The 26,887-nt window shown below is 39.8% G+C and overlaps 1 protein-coding gene across 9 annotated transcripts in view; it reads right to left on the bottom strand.

Annotated features, from left to right (window-relative positions):
* The window catches only part of chl1b (cell adhesion molecule L1-like b), a 66,335-nt gene that overhangs the window by 25,065 nt on the left and 14,383 nt on the right, over nucleotides 1-26,887 (bottom strand). For 7 of the 9 annotated variants that reach the window (XM_036530535.1, XM_036530542.1, XM_036530537.1 and 4 more), the window contains exons 1-2: nucleotides 7,054-7,427; nucleotides 503-704 (exon numbers count right to left, since the gene is read on the bottom strand). In XM_036530535.1, the coding sequence (XP_036386428.1) occupies nucleotides 503-602 (100 nt within the window). In that variant the 5' untranslated portion in view covers nucleotides 603-704; nucleotides 7,054-7,427. Of the gene's footprint in view, nucleotides 1-502; nucleotides 705-7,053; nucleotides 7,428-26,887 lie in introns of those variants that run through there. The other 2 variants (XM_036530543.1, XM_036530536.1) reach the window with 2 other exon arrangements.

Raw genomic sequence — 26,887 nt, 5'->3', positions numbered from 1 at the left:
GCCAAGGAAACCATAATGTATGCATTACAACTCCAACATCTGTGTTTGCTGAATATCTGCTTTCAATATTAGCAAAACTGTGGCAGCTCTTCATTAATGATTTCAGCTTTGTTTGGACACAGAGACTACTGTTGATACATATGCAATTATACAATGAACTATGGCAATTGTGTGGGTGCTGAGAATTCAGCAACACTTAAATTCATTTGTCTAGATGGTTTTTCCACTGCAACATCCCTTGACTGGAACATTTCAGGGTTTGCAGGTAAAGAGGTCTGGTGAAGGCCCTCTTGTTCAAGACATAATACAGTACACCTTTCTACCAGGCAAAGGCCTCACTTTAGCCCACATAGCTCCTTAGAAACAATGCTATTCTTTGAAGGGGACAGACCTTCACTAATGCAGACATATGAGCAGAGCAAAAATCAATATTGGGAAATAAAAAAATACAATAGAAAGTAAATTGGAGAACAAGTCTCAGGTGCAAGGTGAAAGCACTTACCCTCCAGAGGGATGTCAAGGGCACAGGCAAAGTGAAAGATGCTGATGCTAGAAACCACGCCCAAAAGGACAGCCACGCCAGCGTCCAGCGGCAACCTCATCGCTAACAGCTGACGGAGAACTTGGGAGTCTCGAGACCGAACCGCAGTGCTGCTCCCTCCGGGCCCTCAGTTCATCTCAGACGGTGTGCAAAGACACAGGACCTGCAAGTGCAAGCACGAAGGCGGAGCGGCATCAATGCACCCACATTCTGAGAGTGAATCATGCACAAACCCCTGGTGGCTGAGAGCTCTGTCTTCTTTCACAGCAGTCACACTCTTCAGAAGGGACTCCCCCTTTCAATAAGTTTTGTTCAAAATCAGTCTGTGCCAGTGATCTACATACCGAAGCTCTACAGCACACGCTCCCGAGAGCCCGGAATCCTTTTTTTTGTTTGTTTGCTGGCGTATGTGACAGAAAGTATATTAATATGCACAACATTATGAGATTAAAAAAGAGGTGGGACCACTGGCGGTTTTATTAATGCACAGCATCTGTTGCAGCAGCCAGCAACGATATGAATAAATTCCTCATTATGAGAACATATGAGAATGCCAGCCAAATAAACTGCTGTTTTGCATGGAACCATCTTGCTCTTTTTTATTATTATTAACCAATTGCCATATTGTCTTGGATTTAGTTCAATCATCAGAATTCATAGCTAGAACAGGAATAGGAGGTTGAAGGCCTGTATGTTGCTTTATATACCTACGCTATGACTGTTCTAATGGAAATACAGATAGTGCTAATTATGAGGGTAATTACTGGATTCAAATATATCCCCAGCCCTAGCTTCAAAATGCAAGTCAACACGGTCCGAATAGTAAGCCACCTGAACCAAAAAGCAGCCACCGACTCCAAAAAAAAAAAAAATTGAATAGTGGTGCCCAAAAAGCTTGATTCACTAGAACAGAAAGGGGGGATGCAAACAAGTCTTCTGGAATATACATACTGTCCACATGCAGAGTACTACCCACAATCCAATGTTTTGGAATCTCCTCTGTGCCCATTCATTAGCTTCTCTTATGCTGGCAGTGACCCAGCTTGTTAGGTCAGCCTCATTTCTGCACTAATTTGCAAAATGGAGCGCTGCAATGGGTGCCCCTAAGTTCATGCATGAGTGACCCTTTTTGCCATATGGATTGCCCTTTAAATATTGGGGGCTCTGGTGAATCCCAATGTATATTACTTATGTAAATTCAGGTCAGGTCAGTGAAACATCATGAATCATAATTCCTGGACACTACAGATTTCCAGTAACAACACCAACCCCTTACCCCCCTTCCCCCCCCCCCCCCTTGCCCCTCCACCCATACATCACTTCCTCAGCACAATTGATTGATTGTCAAAGCAATATGTGGATGTCTTAAAAACTCAATATATAATAAAGTACCAGGGAAAATTAAACATCTGCCTTTTAACAAAAGCCGAGCAACTACGTCTAAACTGGTGTCCCCTTGCCATGTTGTCTGCACTGCTAATTAAAGCCAAAAAAGGATTTGTGCTGGAAGAGGGGAATCTCTGACTGCTAAGCTCTTTATTTCAGCAGGACAGACCTGCCATCAGAGATAGCTCTGCTCCAATGGGCCTGCTTTTTGCAGGAGCAGCTGGCTTTTAACTCCTGTGTTTTCAAGGAGACCAACTTGTGTTTGCTTCCTTAATCTCCTCCTTCAGCTCGCTAATCTAATAGGAAATACAGAGGTCAAACGCCAGTTCACGACACATAATTGAATAATTGACGAGACAGTTAAACAGCCAATTTAATTAATTTCTTTGTGGGCTTCTATTTTCAAAATGGACACTTTTCAAAGCAGACCACTTCCCACGTCTTGTGGTAATGGTATTAACTCTGGCTTAGTGACTCAGTGTTGGGTCGTCTGACCTCTACAATGACCTCTTAGATGTCAGTCCTGGAAAACGGAACATAAAGCGCACACAGTACCTTCCATTTTAATGACGGCACAAAGTCAATGGCTTTTGTTACAACTCCCAGATAGAATGAGCATATTATGATCCGCACATCACTGCAGAAAAAAAAGCCTCAGGCACCTTGGCTGTTTGTGTTCACCCAAAGCTCCTGCATTGTGGTTTCCCACAGCTGGTGATTCCTGTAGTGCTATCCAAAATCACTTTCCAGATTAAAATCACAAGGCAGGCTGCTGAACTAATTGGATTGCTTTTTTTGTAGGAAGGTTTACATTTTTAAGAGGGGGGCTTTTACAGCCCTCAAAAGACAATGCATCCTGGTTTCCAAAATGTGTCGACCCATAGCTTTATCAGCCTAACACCACTTAGAGGGATTACAATCCATTCACACAACCCTCGCCATCTGATTTCATTTGTATCTCCATTGTTGCTGAATGTTCAGTGATATACCTTTGAAAATTGCCCATCTGTCTTGAGAAAATGCATTACAAATACGGCCGAGTGGCCTCTGTGATGTTGAGATCCATTCCCTCTACACATGTAATACTTCCGAAGCACACCTTCAGCAAGACTGCAGGCAGCTGTTAATCCTGCCCCTCAACGTCAGTATCTCCAGCCTGGAACTAATGAAGGTGCCAGGAGGTTAAAAGCTGCTCACTGAGGAAAGAAAGCCCGCACCTCTGTTCTCTGACCTCCCTCAGCTACAATTCAGACAGAGGAGAGAAAAAGCCATGAGGTCAGCGGAGGACAGGGAAAAATCCAGAAACCGAAAACCCGGGGCCATGCTTCACTGTGCGACACTATCCCAGCTCGCTCTCACTGTCCTTCATTAATCGACCTCGCCTGGAAAAATCATTTAACATCCTGAACAAAGGCGATGTGCAAAATCGCTAAGTGCACTGCAATGCCGGCACGCACTCCCATTGAGGCGGTCAAATAAAAGCAAGGTCCCATTGGCTCATCCTGCTGTAGGTGCTGTTGATTTAAATGAGATATGCCACATTTATGGAGCAAACTGTTAGATAATAAATGAGCAGCTCTCTGCTGCACCAAAATCGCCCATTCCAAGCTGAAGGAGAAGTATTGCCGCTAAATTGCTAAATGTACGTTCAACACATCAGTCATCATTCTGTTGGCTTTCTATTGCATTTCAGTCCCATCCCGTGTTACAAACCGCTGAAAGTCCTGCCAAAGACAGCCATATCACCACTATCACTCACAGAGCCTGTATTCTTCCCACCTTAGTAGTTAACATCAATTTGAATTTTTATTTGCATCTTGCAATTGAGCATCACCAGTGAAGATGAAAAAAACATCATTCCAAATATTTCTATCTCAGTCATGTACAGTGTATACTGCAGCTCTTTGACCATGCCATGAGGTTCACATTTAGTCTAATTTCTTCTTTCACTTGTAGAGCTCTGAAGTCTTACAGGCCGTATGGTGTGCTGTATTTTATCTGCAAGCCTGTAATAGGCTTAAGTACATCCCGCCTTGTCATGATGGATTAGAATATTCTGTGCACCAAACAGCCGACACTGGAAGACAAGAACGCCACTCTCTGCTTCCCCTCCAGATAATAACTGCGATAGTCCCAGTTTCTACAGTATTAGAGAGCATCATTAAAACAGCAGCAGAACTCATTAATATTAATAAAAAATTGGTCCACTTGTATAATGACTGCTGAATTTTCCAGGCATTTTGGTTCTTCCACTAATTCCATTTCATTATAATTTACTTTTCCATCCATTACAAGCAGGTCTTCTGTGCCTGCAGATTTGTCTTTTGTAATACTGCTTTCTCTGTTATGATCTAGACCCCTGTGTGACTTGTTGAAATGTACTGCACCATGCAGTTAATTGACTCTGCTAAAATATGCCATTACATTGCTCCTTAATTTGACATTGGTTCCAGTTTGACCCGCGGCTAACAGAGGTCTTCACAGCACAAACAAGATCTGAAAAGGCCTGTAGATTCTGCTCCACGCTCGTGAGTGCAATTCATTTATTATTAAAACTTCTGCAGATGCAGCAAAACAGAAACAAGCTTCCTTAATGAGATTAGGAAGTCAGAGCAATATTAAATAATAAGCTTGTCTAATTGAGATTTGGCTCAATTTCACTCCTTTTTCGCATGCATGCCAGCAACTGAACAGTTCAATTACAACACCATTAATATTTTAGCAGCCTGTGCGGGTAGCAGGTGGAAGGGGCTGAGGGAGGGAGAGGAAGATGGAAGGAGGGGCATAAGACAGGGAGCAGCAATGGCGTGGAGATGAAGATGGATGAAGTGAAGCTCCATAAATGAACTGGGGACTCCGCGACTCTCATCCGCAGCGGACGGGTGAGTGCTCTTGATGACCGATAGTGACCCCGAATGACCAGCGCCCGAATGTGACACGTCTCTAAAGGCGACTTATTGACACATCTTTTCAGTTAACGTCGACCAATGTGACCTCATGGGGCAGTAACACTTTTTACTGGTGATCCTGCACTTTGCTGTCTGGCTTTGCTTGTTTCAAAATGTTTAGAGAATGTGACAAACTGCACATTTTCTTGGTGATGATTATACAATAGTAATTTACATAGCATTCTGTGAAGGGGGTTAAAACAGTAACACAATGTACTACTGCACATAAATATTGCACATTGTCCATCCATATGATAAAGCTGGGTATTCACAGAGGCAATACACCTTGCTCCAGGTAAGTTTTTCCTCATCCTTACAGCCTTCTGACCGATGATGTCCAAAACACAAATATCTGCGCTGTACCATTTATATTTAATCATGTATATGCTAATCAAACACAACATTTTGAGGGGAATAAAAAAGGGATGCTCATGTACTCACACATTTCGACTGGGCAAAATGGGTTGTCTCCAAAATATTGTACCATAATTCCATCCTATCAGCTGAAGAGTTACAGTGCCATAGGAAACAGATAAGGCCCTAGACCCGCAGTGGATGTCAACAAAGTGCTCCTTAAATGTTTAAATATATCATGTTTAATGCACAAACTCCTAAAAGTATGATTTGCTCCATTTTGTAAAACCAGCAGTGGGGTGATTTTTTCTCATGTCCCTTTGAAGTCCGGAGCCACAGGGGAGATCGGCTCACCCCGGACCAAGATCACATTAGTCTGTGATCCTAAACGAGTAGCCCGCAGTGTAATGGATGTGAACTGGGGACTGAAGGGACAAGGATATAATTTTGTGCGAACGGAAGTGGCAAGGTTCTCACCACGTTCATTCACGGGAGCTGACTGATGTTGGTAATTTCCCAAGATAAAGCCCTGCCACAGTAAGACATGACGGATGGGACTTATATCCCAAATCCGTTCCTCTGTCAAATCCTGAAGAAATTTACTTTGTACTGGAGGAGGAAAATTTGATTCCCAAACAGAGATACAGTAATACATTGAATGCAGCAAGATTTGAAAAGAAAAGGAGGTGGGCGTGCATTTAGTTCTCCTCCCAGGTTGACCCCTAAAGGTAATTTTTTGCATGGAAAACGTCTCCAATGTGTGGTTTATGTTTGATATATACAGTGCATTTTGTACTTCCTGCTCTCTACAACAGGACATCTGCACAGTGTTTCCTAAGCTTGCTGTTTGACAAATATGTCAGAAATGTACCCAAAATCCTGTGCACTTCTTTGAGAGAATAAGAAGGGGGCAATGAGACCAATTAACTCCAGAACAAGATGCTGCTCTTGCAATATGCACATCCTCTTTTAAAGTGTTACTTCATAATAAGTGATTTTTTTTGCATGATTTTTTTTTTTTAATTGTCATTGTAATAAAGATCAACACATGCAATATTTCCATGTGAAACAGGTTTACTTCAATTCCATACACTCTTTGTAAAATGGGACTATAGAGTCATTCATGGCACCAGACAGACAGTGGGACAAAACGCTGCTGTGAAAGGAGTCTTTATCTGGACAGTCCAGACGACTAAGAGTCATCATCAATTCTGACCTAGCAAATAACTGATTCATAATACACATGGCATCAAAATCTCAGTGAGTCATGAACCAGTTATATGCAAAACACATCATCACATTACCTCATATTAACCCCCAGAATACTGGTACAATGATGTATATTTCGCCACACAAAAAAAGAAATAAATAAGTAAAAAATAAATAAATAATTAAAAACATGTTTCGATTGAAGTTCAGCGTTTCCTTAGTTTTAGCGTTATTCGTTTAATTTCCACAGTCAACGTCTTTGAAAATAGTTAATTTTGTTTAATTGTTGATTTGTTTTTCAGTGAATTAAAAAAGGGTCAGAGCGAAAAAACCTTACGATGGACAAACAGCCCAGCAACCCACTCTTTTCTCGTCCATCCTGACGAACACTGGTTGGGAAGTTCGTTGAACCCAGGGAATTCTGCTCTCCGCCTTAATGTAAGCCTAGACCGAGGAGGATCACAACACTGATGTTTGCGGCAACAACTATTACATGCGCTAAGTCTCCAACACGCACCATCTCCACAGAAACGCCGCGGAGTAAACGTAGCAGAACTCCTGAGCTTTCACCCGAAGCAGAGAAACAACATAGCGGAGAAAAGCTGCGTTACTTACAAGAGCGGACTTCATTTTCAGCGAGTTTCCGTCACAGCTATGAAAAACCCTTCCTCTCGCATGCAGCCAGTCCAAGGAAAAGCGGAGCAGGCAGCGTAATGTGTGACGATATCCAGGGACAGTTCTCGACCAGAGCGCTTGTGTCGTGTCCCCTGCAAAACGAACTGGGAGGAAGTGTAGAGACATATGTTGCCAAAGCCTCTCACTTGGCAAAAAAGCTCATTAAGCCACTGACAATCATTCCAACAAAGCCAGATCTAAAGGCTTTTCACTGGGTGTGTACAAAAGGGAGAAGAGAATCAGAGGACTGGCAGATGAGTGAACTCCACTTCTCCTCCGGTATCTGCTTTTACAAATATGTGCGCTGCACGTGAAAACATAATGCAGTTGTAGCAGAGAAACGCACATCTGTCGTATATTACAAACACAGACACCACAGTGTGTAGACTGTAGCTGCACTGTGGAGAAGAGGTAGTGAGTGAATTCCGCAGAGTACTGACAGCTCTCAGGGCAATCCTCTCTTTGAGGTAGAGACAATTCCTTTAATGCTTAATACTAGGCCAGACTGTCTATATGCTTTAGACAAAAGAGAAAGGAAGATGTAATGTAAAAATGTCATTCATCTTGTTAGATTTGTTAGTCTGAATTCACATAGAAATAAACCTTGCAGCTGCATGTAATAACATGTAGGTTATTAGTTTGTAATAGTTAGGGTTGTTTCACTCCAATCTGTGAGCCAATTAGATTAGTGCAATAATGGGATTTTGCTGGCCACTGGTTGGTTAGGTGTGGTGGATTGACACCAGTTGGTAACCAAGCCTGCACAGATGGGAAGGAGAAAAGCCTGTGTGATCTGCAGGCAAAACACACAACACTGAGACCGCCAATTACACATGGTCCACAGTCCACCAGAAAGCACAGACTTCTCCAGTCATCCTGGGGGAGGGTTGGTTGGATTCTGTATGATATATGAGGTGGATTGGGATCTCAGACTGGGGATATACCAGGGAGAATGGGTGAAGGGGACAGGGGGGAGGGGCGAGGGTCACGCTTGAATTATGCTGATGCAGGTTGTGAAATGGCTGCAAAACCGACCAAAGAGATACCTTTTGTGGGACGCATAGCTAATGTAGGACTTGGCAAGGTTATCTTTTCTACCATATATTCAGTGCCAAGAGTGGAGTAGTTACAATTAAAATACCTGATATAGTAAAGCATATGCATTTACGCTAATTTCCTCTATATCAGTAAGAAGTGAAATCAACATTAAATACTTAAATACAGCTGCACTGTTAACTATATGTAATTGTATATGTATAATATAATACAGTATAATACAGTATATCTACATATATATATATATATATATATATATATATATATATATATATATATATATGTGTGTGTGTGTGTGTGTGTGTGTGTGCTTATTTTGTAATGCTTTGTTATTTTGTAATGCTTGTTCGTTACACTCTCTTATCTTCTTATACTAAACGGTTAAATACAATTGATGTAGGGGAATTAGTGTCTTTGCAAATTGTCACAGTGTCTTGCTATGTTTTTAGTTTAGAACAAAATCAATGAGGATCAATAAGGACAGAAGCACTAAAAAATTACCACTGCATGCTTCAATTGTTAAAGGGGGTTTATGGAGAATGTTGGTGCTTTGATCATGTGTTAATATCCAGAATCAGACATTACATATGTATGAATAACTGAATATTCACATGCCTTAAACGTGCTAACATACAAATTCTACCAGAGAATCAGCACTGCCATTCAAAGGCAGTAGAATGAAGTGGCCTTTATAACCATGCAAACAGAGCCTTATGAACTTTGCACAAACGCTTATGGCTGAAAGCCGCACAGCTCTGGCTGTGAGGGTGACTGGAAGGTACCAGGGCGAACTGCCAACTTCCAGCCCAGTCTTCACGCACTGAGGCCCAACAGACCTGGCATTGTCCCGGGCAGAGCCTGAGGGATGGCTGCCCACCTCCTCCTTGCCCACTCCAGCTCTTTCACACCTCTGCCAGTGCCGATTTCGTACATCGAGCATGTCAACTAGCAATTCAAAGCAAACATTTGTTCTTCTTCCATTCAAAATTAAAAGCACTAAAGATGCCGCAAAAAATACCCAGCTCTTGGGACAGGGAGATTATAGCTGGTAATGAAGAGTGACTTGGAAAGTGGCTAGTAAAACTGAATTAAAACTGGCTGACACTCAGTAGTAATTTTAAAATGTTACTGCAGGCAGCCCAGAATACGGTCTGGACATGATCAAATGAGGGCAGGCAATCTACTGCCTGTCTGAATTCTTGAATATGGGCTCTTTTGCTAACCATAACATCCCATTCATACTGATCAGAACCAAAAGTCAACAAAAGGACATTTAATACTATTACATTTAATGCATGTACGAAAGGCATGAGATGATACATTCAGCTCGAGATGATATGTTTCACAAATGGAGTTCAGGATATGAAATTATCATGATATTCCCCAAGTAATAATGGTTATAGTAAAAAAAAATAAAATTGAATAAGTCCTTTTCTTTTTCTCTCCTTTTTCATGTGTCAGTCCCCACACTGTGCCAATATTCTTGCTACACCACGGGATTGAGTGCCATGTCGCTTTTAAAAAACAGATCAATGATTGTAACATAAGAAAAGAGACTGAATTTAACAAGTTGTATTGACTACATGAAACCACCAAATGAAAGCAATGCGTTGTAGTACTATTGCTATAGATAAATTGTTAGCATTATCTAAATGGTTCTGTATTCGCAAGCGAGCTAGCAAACAAGCTTCGTGGTTTATCAAACGTGGTTTATTTCACGTTAATGTTATACGTTGGAGGTCACCTGTTTCTAAGAGATGGCAAAATTTTCCATCTTTGGTCATTTAACTTAGCTCTTAGTGAGGTACAATGTGTCAGTTCCATTATTTATGTTTGTCAATGCACAAGGATGCTAAAACTATCTACAAAAATTCCATTTAGCCCTGGTACTTCAATGAATATCATCATGACTGGAATGCAAACTGATCAATAGAAACAACGGACTAGAACTAATCATTTTATAAAGCATTTTTGTTATAGCACAGCTGAGGAGTAATGGGATAGAATGAGTAAAGCAAAAATAAATAAATAAATTAACAAAATTCTACTGCATTCCACCACATATGATTTTTGGTAAACAAAAAAAACAACAACAAAAAAGGTATGTTACAATCTAGCCAGTTTTAAATCCAAGTCAAATGGTAATTTGATTTTGCAGCATGTTCACAGGGCCATGAAACATTCTGTCATTCTCTGATTTTGCAAAGACTGAAAGGTGCATATACCACAGAATCACTGCAACAGCAAGCTCAGTTCTACAGAAAGAGTGTCAGCTTCCAGAGTTCTTCCTTAGACTGGGCTACTGAAACACAGCTGGGGTTTTTGCCACATAACCAAATTCCTCACGTTGTGAACAGGCATGTTCAAACCAACCTCCTTCTAGCTTGTCAAGGCAATATATTTTCACCCATTGAAGAGGGATTCAAAACTCAGGAACATTATTTGCGCAGTCAAAACATAGAACTGAAATATATTAGTTCAGTGGCGGGGCAACTAAAAAAATGCAATGGAAAGTATTCTGTGATGATGATAATCCTGATAAAGCCCAAAGGGACATGTTGAGACAAAGATGTTACAGTAAATAGGGCTTGACACAAAATGTATGTCAGTTTTATTTGAGGAGCTTTCATTTCTTGGAGTTGGTAAAGCTGTTGTGTAGTTTTTTTTCTGTATTATGCCCCAGCACATGATTTATTATGTCTACCAATATGTTCAAAATAAAATGATTCATGAGAATAATAAGAATGTACATACTGTATATATACAGCCAAATATACATACATATCTTTTATATGCAGGTGAAACCAATGTCCTGTCCTTTCAGAAGATAAAAAAGTTAAAAAGAGGGTTGTTGTTTCGAATAACCAAATCACAGGTGTTTTGGTTTCGAGGGTTGAGCTTTTGATCATCTCTTTAACTTCCTCTGCCCTCTTTAAAACAACTATAAATGACGCAATTGCTAGATTCCTGCAGGCTACATCGCTCTAACGACAAACACATTGGCAGTCAAATACCAGCACTGTAATCATCCGTGTTTATATGCAATTCTCCACTATCCTTGACACTTTAATGGGCTTTTGAATTGCTTCCAGGTTCAGGTTTATTGATGACACAGAAATTTGTTTTAAATAAACAACTGTTCGTTTTAGAAAAGTTATTTCAATCCAAAAAACAATGATCTGAAGTCACTCATGAATACTTCAGTAACAAAAATACTCCATCCATGAATTGTTCGCACTGTGCTGTGTTAGCTATTTATTTGAATAGGTATGCATACTCTTTCCTTGTAAGCTGGTGGGCTCTGAATTGAATTCATGTTTATATTACATTATATGGATTTACCAGGCACTCTTATCCAGAACAACTTCCAGTGCAAGAGAACCAAAGTATATCCACCCAAGTTATACGAGCAACAGTGCTGGACCTGGTTAAAAGCACTCACCAACCACTAGGCACACATACAACAGCATTTAAGCATCAACACAAGTTAACGTATGGTAATCTGAAACTAAGATGACCTAGAAACTGCAGGAGGAAGTTGAATAAATACAACATCAATAAATCACATAATATACCACAAAAGTAACTCACAGGCAAAAATACAAGTAGGTAAATCATGAATATGTGACAGGAATGGTATATCAGCAGTTCCCTAGCAATTAAAGCGTCAGTTCTCTCTGTTTCCTAACTGCGGGTCTCTGAGCTCAAACCACCTTGCACTCACCGCGTGGCGAAAGACGAGAGGGCTGGCACCCAACCCCGGCGAGATGGGAGAGGGACTGGCAGTGCCAGACAGTCTGCCAGCCCCTCACACAGATGGCGTGTTCTGTGATCATGACTGTGATCATGTGATTGCTTTTCACAATTAGCACACCTAATGAGGCCCTCTCGCATACCAGCGTCTGTTTCCCATACATCACCAGCAGAAGGAGCATCACCTCTGCTGTGCAGAAATGCAAATCTTTTTTTGGGGAAGATCCTTACAATCAGCATTAAATGTGGCTTCACATGTCCATGAAAATTAAAAAGAAGCTTTCTTTGGGGCTGTTCCCATTCTCACACAATATAGTCCATTACTCCTATATCAGAGTTCAAATGAAGTTCTCTCTTGAAACCCATTTTAATCACGTTACCCCTGGAATCAATAAGTTATTTCCCTAAAGGTCACTCCTTACAAAGGGTCTGTGCATGAAGGTTCTGTAGCCCTGAGATGTTTTGAGTGTGTACACAGCAGATTGAGTACACCGAGCAAACAGAGGCTGAAGACAAATTCATTAAAATAACCAGGCCCTCCTTTCAGTCAAATGTGTAGGCATGGCAACCACACCTCTTAAATCTTGGATGCATATGAGAAAAAAACATACACCGTCTCACCGTTTGCAGGCCTACCACACACAACTGTGACAAATCAGTCTTTTAAAAAATAAGGATATGGTTCGATAATAATTTAATGAAAATATCCTGCAGGCAAGTCTCTGTATAGATCATCATCAGCATTTGGTGGCACAGGCCTACCTGTCAGATAAGAGAGGCCTATTATATACCACTCCAGGCAGATTCCACACTGCCAAGAGGCACTATTGTTCCTTCGATCTGATTTTCAACAGGCTGAATGAATTCTTTTGGTTTCCAGACGTTGCTTTTTTCGTCCTGATGGAGAAAAAACACATTTCGTAATTCTGTTATCTTGGCAGCTGGATGAAATGAGCATCTTGAGGCCTTTTAAGGGCAGACAGCTGCTGCCTGTCCATGCTTTGTCCAGCACGTTGAAGTGGGCAGAGCGTATAGACCTCCTCTTAATCCTGCAGTGGAAAATGTCTCGGGTCAGAAATGGGTTTTGGATGGACGGTCATGTTTGTGGGTCAGAGGCAAACGACAGCAGCTTGTGTGTACCAAGCTACAGGGCACTAAGAGCTGCTCTGCTCCACAGCACAGTAAGCGCTACTGGTGTATAGCCAGGTTATGGCCTTGAGTGTGACTGCAACTGTGCGTGTGCAAGAGTACTTATATGTACATTTGTACGTGTGTATGCATACATGTGCATGTGTATGTGTACCTTTGAGTGCAAGTGTGTGTGCATGTGAAAGAGCATTTACTTTTGTGTGTGTGAGCACATTGGTGTATGTGTACAAGAGTGTCCGTGTGTATATGTCTCAGAGGCAGCTCTTCAGAGGAGGCAAGGGAAGCCATGCCTGTAATTTTGACTTGAAATATTTGTGAAGATAGCACAATCAAACTTTCTGTCATTCTCATTGAAAAAATCTTCCCATTGAAACCTATTAAAAAGTGGATTTCAACAGAAATCAATGAAATGCTTTGTTTGGCTCTTATTCGACCATAACGACAGAATGTAGCACCACTCGGAAGAACATTTGGCTAGGAGACTAAAAATAGTACGTTGCTTGCAGGGCTGATAGAGAACGTAGAATGTTGAAAATATCTATTTCAAAATATATCTCTATAAATCTCAAAAGTTGGGATATAGAGATTGGACTTTTCTGTCTCTCTGATAATAGAGGGCAGAGTGGCGTACTGGTAGCATGATCACTAAGCAAATGCGTTGCTGGCCCAGTCTGCTGACAAACCAGATTTTATGATCTCTCTAAGTTAGACAGAGCTTGCAAATGGAATGAGAATTTGTAAGAGCACATCAGTGGAAGTGCTTGAAAAAGTCTACTGGGCAGAATGCAGGTTGAGCAAGCAATACGTAAAGGCACTCATCTCCAAAGCATAACAAAACTAGGGAAAATGGGGCAGCTCTGAAATGTTTGATTGGTGCATCCTCCTTGCTGGGGTTACAGGAACTGTCTTTTAGAGGGCATGATGAGAGCAAAGATTCTGACAGTAGGGGCTACTGCAAGGAGTTAGTCAAAGCTGTAATGTATAATGTATTTCTGGCTGAACATTTGGAATCTTCAACTGTGTTTTCTGGTATGTCAAAAACAACCCAGAATGATCTAATTGCCTCCATTTGGCTACAGACCTAGAGATGGTGAAGTGATCCCAATACTTTTTTACATGACATATAGATGAAACTACTGACACTACATTTCACACCAACTTGCCATCATCCTACATTTTGTAGATGTGACATGAATCATTCAAGGACATTTCATTGGTTTTTTGACATTTAGAATGTTGTGATCCTTGGCCAATGTTTACTTGAAAAGACAGCTTCAGTTCAGGAGACATGCAATGCATAGAAGCATGAAACAGTCTCTCCATATCTAGAGCAGGACATAAGAAGCTTCAGAAAGCTGCACTGTCCTCAAATGATAAACACCTATCACATTCTAAGATTGCAATGGGTAAGGAGTTGCTCTAAGATATCTTATATTGAAATGAAGAGTTGTCCTCTTTCGGATGGGTGATTTTCCTCACCGCTGTCGCCCTGGTCTTGTTGTTTGGACATTAAGCACTTCACAATATATGAGAAAATGTTTATGCAAATTAATTACTTAATTGATATTAACTGTAAGCAATGAGCTTGTGTTATACTGCATTTGTTGTCTAATTGATTATGTTTAGTGTGACTTGGCCAAAAATCAACCCCCTCCAGCCTCCTCAGGTTTAACAGCCCACCAGCTGCAATGATGTAAAAGCATGTGAGTGTTTATGTAGTGCACCTGACATCTGTGATTATTGTGTCAGGGATTTGTATGACCTGCACCTGGTTCTTTATGGGAAAATTTGAAGAGAGATTGACTACAATGGTGCACTACTTCAAACAATGTTTGTACAGCTTGCTAACAGCAAACCTACAGGTTGCTGTAAAAACCTGTTAACTAGAAGAAATGAAACATTCAATTATTTTAGTTGTCACAGAACACGTTTAGTGCAAAGTTAGATAAATATGCTTTCAACATCAATATAATCCTTTGTAGAGATACTGTATTTGTGATTGCATTACTTTCAAACTCCTCTGATTGGAAATAGCATACAACAGTTTTGGACTGGAATTGTAGCCACAATGTGGTAGGTTGAAATCTAACCTTGGACACTGCTGTTAAAGATACAATACTAGCAAAATATTAAATTACTACAGCAGCACTAATACTTATAAATGGATAATTAGTAAAATTATAAGTCCACTATGCCACTAAATTGTCACACCCACCACCAGTCAGCCAGCTCAGCCACGCCCAGTTCAGCCCGGCTGAACCTCACCCACTCATCAAGCGCACCTGTGACTCGTTCTTCAATCAAGTCCTGGCTACATAAGGACTTGATAAGGTTTGTGTTGCCTCATTGTGAGGTATTGTTTCTTGTGACCTGCTCTCTGCCACTCTGTATTTTGACTGCAGTGTTTGACCCTCGCCTGTTCTTTGGACCTTGCTTGTGTTTTTTTTTTTTTTGGATCTGGTTTTTGTACTGCCACATCCCGTTGCCGACCTGTTTCGTCCCTGACTACGTTTTGGCTTCTGTAATTAAATCTTATTGACCGCATCTGGATCCCAGTCTGTTTTCATTACATAAATAATGTATTAATAAAGAGTAGAAGCACACAACTTGGAGTGAAATGTGGCCTTTTTGTCACAGACAAAGAGCAAACATGGCTTCTACTATATGCTTGTAAACAAAAACTGAATGAAAATGCAAACACAATGGCAGCCACTGCCTCTTCCTGTTATGAGGACAGAAGTGCCCTTCTTGCCTGTGAAATCAGCCACTTTGCCTTCCAGTGAGCCAATTAGTGGATGTCAGGTAAAGATGCCTACGGGAAGAAATCTGTAAGAGTGCACTGTGAAACTACATTACTATGCAAATGCACCTTCTAGTACATGTGATTGATTATATTAATCAATCTCTGGAGCTATGTGGTCCACAGCAGATATATAACACCTAAGCATAAACAGAGACAGAGAAAGCATGAAGATAGAGACAACTGAGCCAACATAAGTACTACGGACGATAATAATGGTAACACTTAAGCAATAATTCCCAAGGACATGTTTTCTCAACCATGTTTGTAGTCATGATACTGTATATCACCTGCCAATGATCAGGTAATGCTATGCAAATATTTTCTCCCTCAGTTCTCAGGATGCTGTTTGCAGGTACTATATAGCAAGGAACAGAGGGATATTGAATGGATCAAGCCAAGATCCTCTTTTCATTTAACATTTTTCTTTTAATATTTGCTTTCCTTTAAACTCCAGATGGTTATGGAAGAATTCCAAGTGAGACTAAAAATGAATTACTGATCGTAACGTGCAGCACATGGAATATGTAATCCTCTTATGATGAAGCTGATTGTAAATATTTTCCACTTTCTGAATACAAAAGTTGTTGCGCCACTTGAAAGCATTCTTAAACAGATGGACTAATTGTCTTTTTTTTATTTTTGACCCTGGGGAGATGAAACACTGCATGCAATCAGAAAGTTATCTTTCTGAAACTTAAAAAGGACAAAGAAGAACATTTAAGAACCCAGTCAAAGGGCTTTTAAATTGATGCCTTTGTCAAGCCCACATCAAAGGATCAGCCCTGAAAGTGAATAGTATTTCTTTGTATTCTCTGCATTGGGGGGAATGTCCATTTCCCTTGCACTGGCTCCGACAGCAAGGTCTATGTGTCCTCCGCACAAACTTTAAACACGAGAGTCAGTGTGAGAGAGCCGAGATGGAGAGGGAGAAAGCATTTTTCAGCCAATCTGCAGAGAGATAGCAAGGAGGAGAGATTCAAACGGGCGAAAGAGAGAGAGAAAAAGTGAGGGTAAGGGATAGACTACTTTTTCTTAAGCTGTCGAGAGGGATAAAAAAGAATGTGGAGAAACTTTTACCTCCAAGGGCAGTATCTTCAGCGAAATGCTGCCTTCAGAGCTCAGCTTGCTTCATGTTTTGCAAACTCTCCATTAGCAAATAAACAGTGTAAATACACACATAACATCCACAGTGCAGAGTTCAAAGTAAGTTACTGAGTGGGGCTCTTCTCCCAACCAAACCTGTATTACCAGTATTGCACAGGCAATTCTTTGACACCCAGAGGCTAAAATGTGCATATTTAATTATTGAACAATAACAAAAGTTAAAAGAAAAACACAATCTTGCCTCAGTGCAGTACATCTAGCACCTGCTGCAGAATATAAGCGCATACGCCAAAGTACATGAATTATTGCTGTTGTCGATGGAGGGAAAACCATTTTCGCTTTTGGCATCTGTCACAAGTCTCAAGGCTAGAGCTTCTGTGACCATCAAAGAGAGCCAGCGATCACAGCAGTGGGGTGAATTTTCAGTATTCTGTGCCAACGCCCTACCCACCAAACTCTCAGCTAGCGGCAAAAAGTCTGTGTGCACTTTAGAGGTGTCTTCACAGACAAAATTATGTTGTACCATGTGATTTCTTCAGAGCTACTGTGCTGAGCTGTTGTAGAACACCCTTAGGGTGGTGATGCACGGTGTTCTCAGCTAGGCTACATTATGAACAGGCAGGAACTCCAACTGCCAGAAAATGAAACATCTTTTAGACACAAAACAGGCAAGCATACTGTTCCAAAAATGTCAATGTATCATATGTGTATCTATCCATTCATGATACCACACTACAAATTTACAATTTTGTCACCTGTCTATACATATGTAATGCGTGTTGTGGTCTGTGTACTCAAGAGAACTGAGTGAAAAGGGTTGATGCTATCTCAAATTCATTTTGGGTAAACGGTCATTGCAAGAGCTCAAGAGCTCACAGAGAGGGATGTAGGATGCCTAAGTACTCTGTTAGGATGTATTAAGCATTCATGTTAATTGGGGTTCCTGAAGCACATAAGTGTCTGTGCTGTTGTGACACAATGACCTTGGAACTGAATCCGAACCTCATTAAGCAAATACACAAATAACATTTGACTTGTGATTTCAGATGTGAAATCTGAGCTAAGTGGGGAGATAATCTCATTATGGCTGCATCTCTGTGCCCAGCTGAAACCAGTACTAATCACTGGTACTTTGTGTCATTGATATCAGTCATGTCTCTTCTACAGGACTATCCAGACTGCTTTCATGTTGCTCAGCATTGCAGCGTCAACATTTTGTATCTGGCTACATATTAAAAAAAATAATAAATGTATAAAACAATTTAAAATGTCCACAACTCAACAATGTGAAATATTAACACTGCAGCACTAAACTGCATTCAATCAACTTACAGTTACATATATGTAACTGTATGTTACATATGTTTGTTTGTGTGTATGTGTGTGTGTGTGTGTGTGTGTGTATGTATATATATATATATTACTCTTGTTTCACCTAACTGGAGCACTGTGGTATGGTATTAATAAGGAGCACTGCTGTTGTACCCCTGAGCAAGGTGCTTAACCCAGAATTGCCACAGTAAATATGCACCTGTATAAATAGATAACATGTAAACATTGTAGCCTGTGCAAATCACTGAGCAAACCAATATAAAAATGCCATGTTATGTCATGTCATGTGCATGACAGAGGGGCTGCCATTGGTACACGATCCACATCCTCAGTACAGTGCACTGGCTATGTTATGGCTTAGTAAGCATGTGTGGTATGCACATTATATTATTTTCACATGGTTAGAGAGAACAGAAACATTGTCATTTACAATATGGATTTAATGGTCATTTAAGTTTAAGAAATATAGAAAGTATGTGTTGTACTTAATCTACCTTCAGGTTAGCCACGCACCAAAACCATGTTGTCCATCAGGATGATACAAGCATAAGCTACATGGGCTTGTCAGGTTTGCACTCGTTTTTACTTGTTAAATGGGATTATGACTACATAGCTGCATTCAGCTGCTTCTTGTGAGAATCATTTAACACAGTTCTGACATCTGCAGAGTGACTCACATTGATTGTTCCATTCATGTCATGTGAGTTGCGTAAATGTAATGTTTAAGTTAAACCTTTACATATAAAATCTGAAAATAAAACATGGCCTTAAAAATGACATTCAGCAACAACTCACACACACATGCATGCATGCACACACACAAACACAAACACACACACTCCCTGACCCTAAGCAAATATTGTGTTATTAAACCAATTCTATAGTAAATCTGTGTGTTCCTCTCATGGAAGGCGGAACATTGTGTAACAGGGTGGATGACGCATTGTATATAAGTCATGTTTTCAGTCATTCATATAATAGAATTCAATAACATCACATGTACAGCAATACTTGATGCGGTTAAAGCAGGAAAACAGGGGGGTGAACTCTTTTTTGTTGTTGCTGTGACAAATATAAGAAAGTAAAGGAAGTGATTCATAATGTGGTGACACTACCGGGCGGAGAGTTCTTCAAGTATTTCAATGGACCTGTTTCTTTTATCCCAGAGGTCAGGCAAGATGGTATTTGAGCAGCTGCTAAGCTGTTTACCTAGCAATTTTAGTAATGTTGACACGTTGTTGACTTGCACGCAATGTATGTTAAACACAAGCCATAATCTATTACTGAGAGCTGAAAAACAAGAAAAAATACAACTGGAGCTTATATTGGTAAAACGCTTGAAAGGTAAAACAGATATGGTGGCAAAGGAAAATAGGTTATGTCCCAAGACAGCACTCATAAAAATTCATGTATGCTAATAAGAAAAGCTTTGAACATTTCAAATGCATTGAATATTACACTTTATGATAAAGCTCTGCTTTCGAAGTAAATACCTTACACAGTCAATGGTGAGAAATTCTTGCACGGATTAATACACAGTAATTAAGGCCCCTGCTATAAGCAGAGTAGGAACAAAATAATAACGTTGAGGCTCAAATTTTAGAAAACATGTCTTGGGACCATCATACAAATCTCCCTCCTTACAGTTTTGAGAGACACTGTTTAAGTCATCTTAGTGACGATTGGTGCTTTTCATGGTGTTTTCTTTCACAGAAAAGGTTTAAGGCCTGAGACACAGAACATCAATTTAGTGGCAATATCTTGGACTGACCCTCTGTGCGGGCATGTTTCCCTTTTGAGCAGGTATGATATTCAACCAGGGTGTGATTAATCAACATTGACAGAATTCCACAAAAGGCTGCTGCTAGAAACACGGTTCGATATTACATTCTTCTCTCTGTGTTTGATGGATGAGATCAAACTCCCTTGTCAATGCAGAAAGCTTGGAAAAAAAAAATACTGTGGATCACAACAAAAGGATAAATACACATTGTAGGCACCTCAACCATATTCAATAGACATGGAGTACTGCCATGCTGCTATGGAATACCATGAAGAGCTTGACTGTGTGGAATAATAAAAAAAACAAGCAATGGAGGAATGCTGGCAAGGACACTAGATGAGGTTTTGATGCTATACTGTTTAGCATGGTATCTTTGCTGAATTGCTGTTAAAAATGCATGTATGTAATTGACTTTAGCTGTGAGATAAAAAAGAAGACATAAGCACTGTAAGCAGGCTTAAGCTGATATCACATTTACATGTCTCCCTCATGGATATTAGGAGATCGTTTACATATGGGGGCTGGATTGTTACTTAACATTTAGTGCTATTTATATAACAAATTTTAATCTCTGTCCTATCAATCACAATGAAATAATTAAAACATCTTTCAAACCCTAAAAGTTTTTAAAGCAATATGTCTATATTAAGATATAGTTTATAATTCCATGTGCTGAATATACAATAAGAATACTAGCACAAGACCAACTATGACCTAATAACACTGCCTTCAAGATAATGTGAACTGAAAACAGTGTTCAGATTACTGCTGAAAATTCCATACCAGTCACTTCATTTTCCATTGCTTCACATCTGTTTTGATGACACAGAGAGAAATCTTGATAAAATACTGCATAAAATCTGCTAACTGGCAACACATCAATGGAAAGTCCTGGACAAGGGACACAGCCTAATCACACCCCAGTGACTGTAGCCCTGTTGAACACTGGTGAATCTGGGATGTTTCGACAGACCTAGTCTGCCTCTGACTCCGAAGTTCCTCCTGCTTTGTATTGCTCCCCAAAAGATGCTGTCTCGTTCATGGCCTAATGTAGGCCAATATACGGAAATAATTGCTTTTCTTTGCCAGCCATGCCCACCCCTACTTCTTTTCATTCATTTGTTTGCTCAACGTTTATCCTGCGGAAAACTTGGTGCTCCCCTCATTAAAGGTGAGGAATGGAAAGAAGCAGGAATTCAGTTCCATCCTCTGGAATTGCCTTAAGTCAAAACAACTGCACCTGTTTTGTTCTTCCTCAAACTGACACAGATGGTCGCAAAAGCCCTGGAACTTCTAGGGTTGTTATAGCAACACATCCAAAAAGCCTTAGAACTTCTCCAATAGATTTTTACTGAGATTAAATGTCATAGCCAATGCTGTTTTTTGTCTCGCCATTGTCTTAAATTAACCTAATTACATCAAAATAGATTCAAAAATAAAATCTAAGGTGGCAACTGTCTCTTTTTAAATGTGATTCAATGTGTCAAATTATGTACAAGTCTCAACATGCTTTAAATAAATTCCACATAAACAATGTGTACACACAGAATTTTGTGCACCTTTTTGTTTACCCAGATATATCTCTGCCAAGAGGACAAATGTTTCTTTAACATATATTACACAAACAACATTAGTGTGGAACAGCATGACTGAACTGGTGTTCCCATTCCAGGGAAATATTTTTCAAGAATGGGCATGTGATTCCAGTTGTCTTTGAATCAGCAAAGGTGAGTTGACACAATAGTATGAACATCTTCCAAATTACATCCCATAAATTATGGAAATTATGGGAAACAAGCATATACAGGATGTGTGTCCCTTTGAAGTGACTGACATCTATGCCAGGTACTGTGAATCATGATAGATGGTTTTTTTCTTCTTCTTTTTCTTTTGCTTCACATTCCTTCACATGTTTAATACTGGACCTGATTAGTTATCATCATAATTGCATCTTTTCCATATGAATGTCTTCAAAATTTACTTAGCAATTTGTGCTCTGTAAAACAACTAAAAACTGTTCCGTTGTCATTTGCTGGCATATTTACAACAGTGTGGCTGTCATGCATAGGCATGTTGACTAAAACCAACCAGTAATGAAAATCAGAACATGTCAAAACAGAAGGGGTTATTCAAGTGCATGAGGGAGTGGCTGCTTTCAAATACCTTTGTAGAGTTTACTGAAAACATTCTTGAAGCATCAACCCATAATAAATGCACTTTGCTACAACAACCTGTGTTTGACATGGCCTCTTCCTGTGAGATACCTACATGTAATACTTGTTTGTGTATTTACAAGACAATATTTAGAATACATCTAGAATACATAAAGAATGTGTTATACTGAATACACTAAAGAATAAAGTATGTATTGTATGTAGTATGTATTCTAAATAACATTTTGATCGTAAGATAGAACGAACTCAGAAATCTACCAGCAAAGTGACATTCTGTGCTCACTGAAGCAATATGCACTATACTCCAAGCACAGTGAGTTCTTGTGTATGTTGTTTTGTGTGTATGTCTGCATGTTTGTGATTCCATAATATAATTATGACAGAGCTCCACACACATTCCACCAGAGCCCTAATGCCTGAGCTGTCCTGACTCCTGTAGTAACATGTCCCCTCTGTGTCTGCCGAACACCAGTCACTTGCACATGAGGCCCTTACACAACCTGCTGCCATTATAGCCCACCATGCTATGCCGTGACATGGGAACCCCTATAAAATGTGCTAAGAGCCAGGACCATTAGCATTTTGGAAGCAAATGAATGAGGGCATTTGTTCCCCTTTCTGTGCTTCCCTGAAAGACTGTATTAATGTGAGGTCTGGCGATCGCTCTGTTTTGGTCATATTAAAGTTAGGATTGTAAAGAACAAAGTTTGAAAGCAAAAAGAAGTTTTCCTTGGAGATTTTTATTTTATTTTATTTCCTATAAGGTATGTGCTCTTCTTTTTTCACCAGTTGCTAGAGTTCCCTCTGGGATTATATGAGGTCTACTTTAAATGGGGGGTTTGACATGAAGTAATGAGGAGAACTGACTTCCTTGTTTTTCATGCAAACAACATAAACTCACAAATGCACTTCTTGTGGATGCCTTGCATGTAAATGATCTCTCATTTGGAGCCAAGTATTGTGCAACACCAAGCTTTGCATTTAAGTTTCAACGGAGAATGACAGACTCGCCCAATACGGCTTGGAGTCTTTTTGGTCTTGCCAGAATTCTACATAACATTCATAAGGTGCTCATTTCCCGGCAGGAAATAAACAACTAAATGCGTCATACAAACTTCTTTGGGAGCTAATTTTCTAAACAATAAATAAAGGATAACCTATGCAAAGAAATTGATAACCTCCTCTCATATGCTATTTGTAATGTAATTAGAACAGACAGCCCACAAACCACCAACATTTTCTGTAAGGTAAAATCAGAGGGAAATTAATCAATTCTGGATGGCTTTCCTATGGAAATCTACTCACCGTATTGAAGATGTCACACTTCATAATGCCCGTTATTCATTAGTGCTTAAAAATGTCAAAGTTGTGATTTAATACAACTAGTATGTCCTATGAATTTTTATAAAGGAGTAATCAGGCTATTTTAATGGCCAGCTACGGACTGTTTTCATTGGTTACTGTTGGGATAATTTCATATTCCATAACGTTACACACTGCAGGCACCCTCACACACAGTTGGCTTCAGATTCAATATTTCTCCATTTTCAATAATTGTATTCTGTTTGCATTCAGGGAAACGGAACGCAGCAGATTTCTACAGGTCGGTGAATCTGAAGTCTCTCCATCAAGAGACACTGAAAGGGAACGGGAATTCAGAACCACTGATGCACGCAATAGTCAGCGTGTTTACAGGCATGGCCCGTTTGTACTTCGCCTGCTGACAGCTCGTAAGTAAAAGCTCAAAGAAGTGATTCTGAGGGAAGCACTGGAATGCTGTATTTTCCAGGCTCAGTTGGGTCAAGCTGTTAAGATTGTGCCAGGATGGAAAATAGAACAAATCACAGCTATTTAATGTGGAAGCGGGAGTGTGCCTCAATACTGACCTTTTTCATCATCATCGTGGACAACTGAAGAACAGCATGTTTGAGTGGAAATGTCAGACTGAAAATAAATTAACCCAGGGTGACCCTCTATAGCATACCCTCACATTTTAATAGAAACCCCATAATAATTTAATTTAATGCAAAGTTCCCTGTAGAAACCCTGCAACCATACAATTCTATGTAATGGATTTAATCTTCAAGGTTTTAATAGACAGTTCAAAAGCCTCTTCTGTTGTTTTCAGAGCTAATGAGGGCCGTGCATGATCTCTGTGGAAACAGCAGGACTCCTGGTCAGTCCAGCACCACTGTGCTTTGATTCCTAAGGGATCAAAGCTACCTCAGAGCAAAATGGTTTAAGCAGGTGATATAAAAGCATAAATAACACACCTCAGTTATAGGTTTGAGTATCTACGTCACATAGACTAAAACTGACATTAAAATGTTTCTGTATGTACAACATATGTATGTACGTACATATATACAATGTGTGTGTCTGTGTGTGTAATTTTTCTGTGTTCTTATTTCTCTATAATTTCTGTGTTTGACAGCCGTTAAAAGAGATTTGACAGATTCTGTTCTAAAGTTGTTCCAGTTTTTATGGTGGCTGACTTAAAATTGGCACATGCTCTCAGTGAACATAAGAAGATTATAAAGGGACACAGAGGACTCAGAGATTTATGAAAAAGGAAGCTTTCACTCTGTGGACTTTGGCAGCATTGAGTGAATTTGTACAGCGAAGCTGTCCATTACCTTCCATTCTCTCCTATAGTGCGAACACACTTTGCATTTGTCAGGGTTATGAAATATTCCCTCTCATTGAAAAATGGATTAGCTTGTGCAACTGATTCGGTATTCTGTTTCAAGTGGTATGTAAACATAAAACTGCTGTAGCCAATCTATTACTAATGCTAATACTGGGAACCTTCTTGCTGCAGTTGCACTTATTCAAGAACAACAAAGGCAAAAATCAAAGATCAGGCAGGGGACCAGTGACATACAGAAAAACCAGAACTGCCACAGAAAAAAAGAATTTAATGCAGGGTAATCAGCTATTAAGATTTTAGTACTGATAATGATCACAACAACTTGGATATCAAATGAAATGCCCTCAAATGCAGAACCTGCTTCAGACATGACCCTTGCTAAGTGCAACAATGTTCTTCATCAATTTGGAGAGATAATATCATTGATCTGCATCAGGTAGGACACAAGGTAGCCACAGGCTGATCAGTATTAATGTTTCCTTGTCTGACATGAATGAATTACATGATTTTTTTTTGCTTTTTTAATCACCCATTGTCAGAGGAGAAGCACATATTGATCGTAACATATGAAATACACGGGCGGAATAAAGACTGCTTCTCTTTTTTTTTGTAAGAGTACACTCAAGAGGGTCCCCCAACTACATTGTATGATACACTCAAACACTCATTCTATTACCCAGCATTCCTTGGCAAACTGTAAAGTGACCTTACAATGGTAGATATTGGTATCATTTTTATGCAGAAGCAATGCTTCATAATTATTACATTACATATTTCTAATAGTGTTATTCTTTATCTTAACAGAAAATGTTTGCCATATTAATATGCCTACAAACATGACACTGTCATGCACTGTTCACCCATCTATCCAGACAGGTGGACAGATGGACAGAAAGACATAGTAAGTGTACCTAGGTGCAAACCCCTGACCCTAGCACTGATACAGTAGCACTACCCACTGCACCACTGTGTCATCCCTGTGCCTTCAAAGTCACTGCTCCGACAGTCTTTGTAACACACTGGGCAGCAATGACTAGAGAGTTATGACTGTCTCCTTCCACTGTGGAAACAATTGTACTCACAAAGGGTATATGAATCAGTGGCTATGCCTTTCACCAAGGTTTCCCCATTCCATAGCCATTCTCTAGTTGTAACAGAAAACACAAACATCCTAATGGAAACGCTTGCTTTAGTCTGTCAGCATATAATCATCATATGCTGCTGCATTTTCATTGATTACTACTGAAAAATCATTTTTCATTTTCAAAACAAAGATAAAAAATAAAATATACTGCATCCAAAATTGGAGCGTTTCATTATAAAGGTAACAGCATGTACAAGATCCAGATGTGCACATAGTAAATAGAGGTATTGATTTGGGAAGCATATTAAGAGCATCCCTGCATGTGCTGGGAGAAAAAAGGAAACAGCAGGGTACAGTGGCTATAGATCCTTCACCTAGGTTTTGACTGCTGAAAATCCATAGCACTCAAGCAAACTGTCAGACATAGAGCTGATGAAAGTGTAACTGCCAACTGAGTATGGCTACACCAGTGCAGTATGCAGCAATTGTGTAGCCACATCCACAGCAAATGCATTCTTTTTTTATAATATATTCATTTTCCACCTTGATAAAAATATTGTGATATTTTTATACCTTTTTAAACATTAAAAACATCAAGGTATTACACAGATTATAATAATTTATAGTCAGTTCTTAAAAGCCTGAGGAGTTTAATATATTTATTATATATTTATTTCACGATGTGAGAAATCTCTTGTATAATTAGGAGTCGGGGGACAGCTACATCATTACCAGCCAATGCCCCCACCTCACCACAAATCCCCGCACTTTGCCCCCTGAAGTCTGATGCTCAATATTGAAAACCAGTAAACATGGGAATTTTATCTTAGGGAAAAAGAGAAAAAGATTGCTACTATTTACGCATAAATGAGGCTAAACGTGGATG

The sequence above is a fragment of the Megalops cyprinoides genome, chromosome 6 (assembly GCF_013368585.1).
Source record: "Megalops cyprinoides isolate fMegCyp1 chromosome 6, fMegCyp1.pri, whole genome shotgun sequence".
Lineage (NCBI taxonomy): Eukaryota > Metazoa > Chordata > Actinopteri > Elopiformes > Megalopidae > Megalops > Megalops cyprinoides.
Note: the sequence above shows the minus strand (reverse complement) of the source record. Positions and strands in the feature narration are given on the sequence as shown.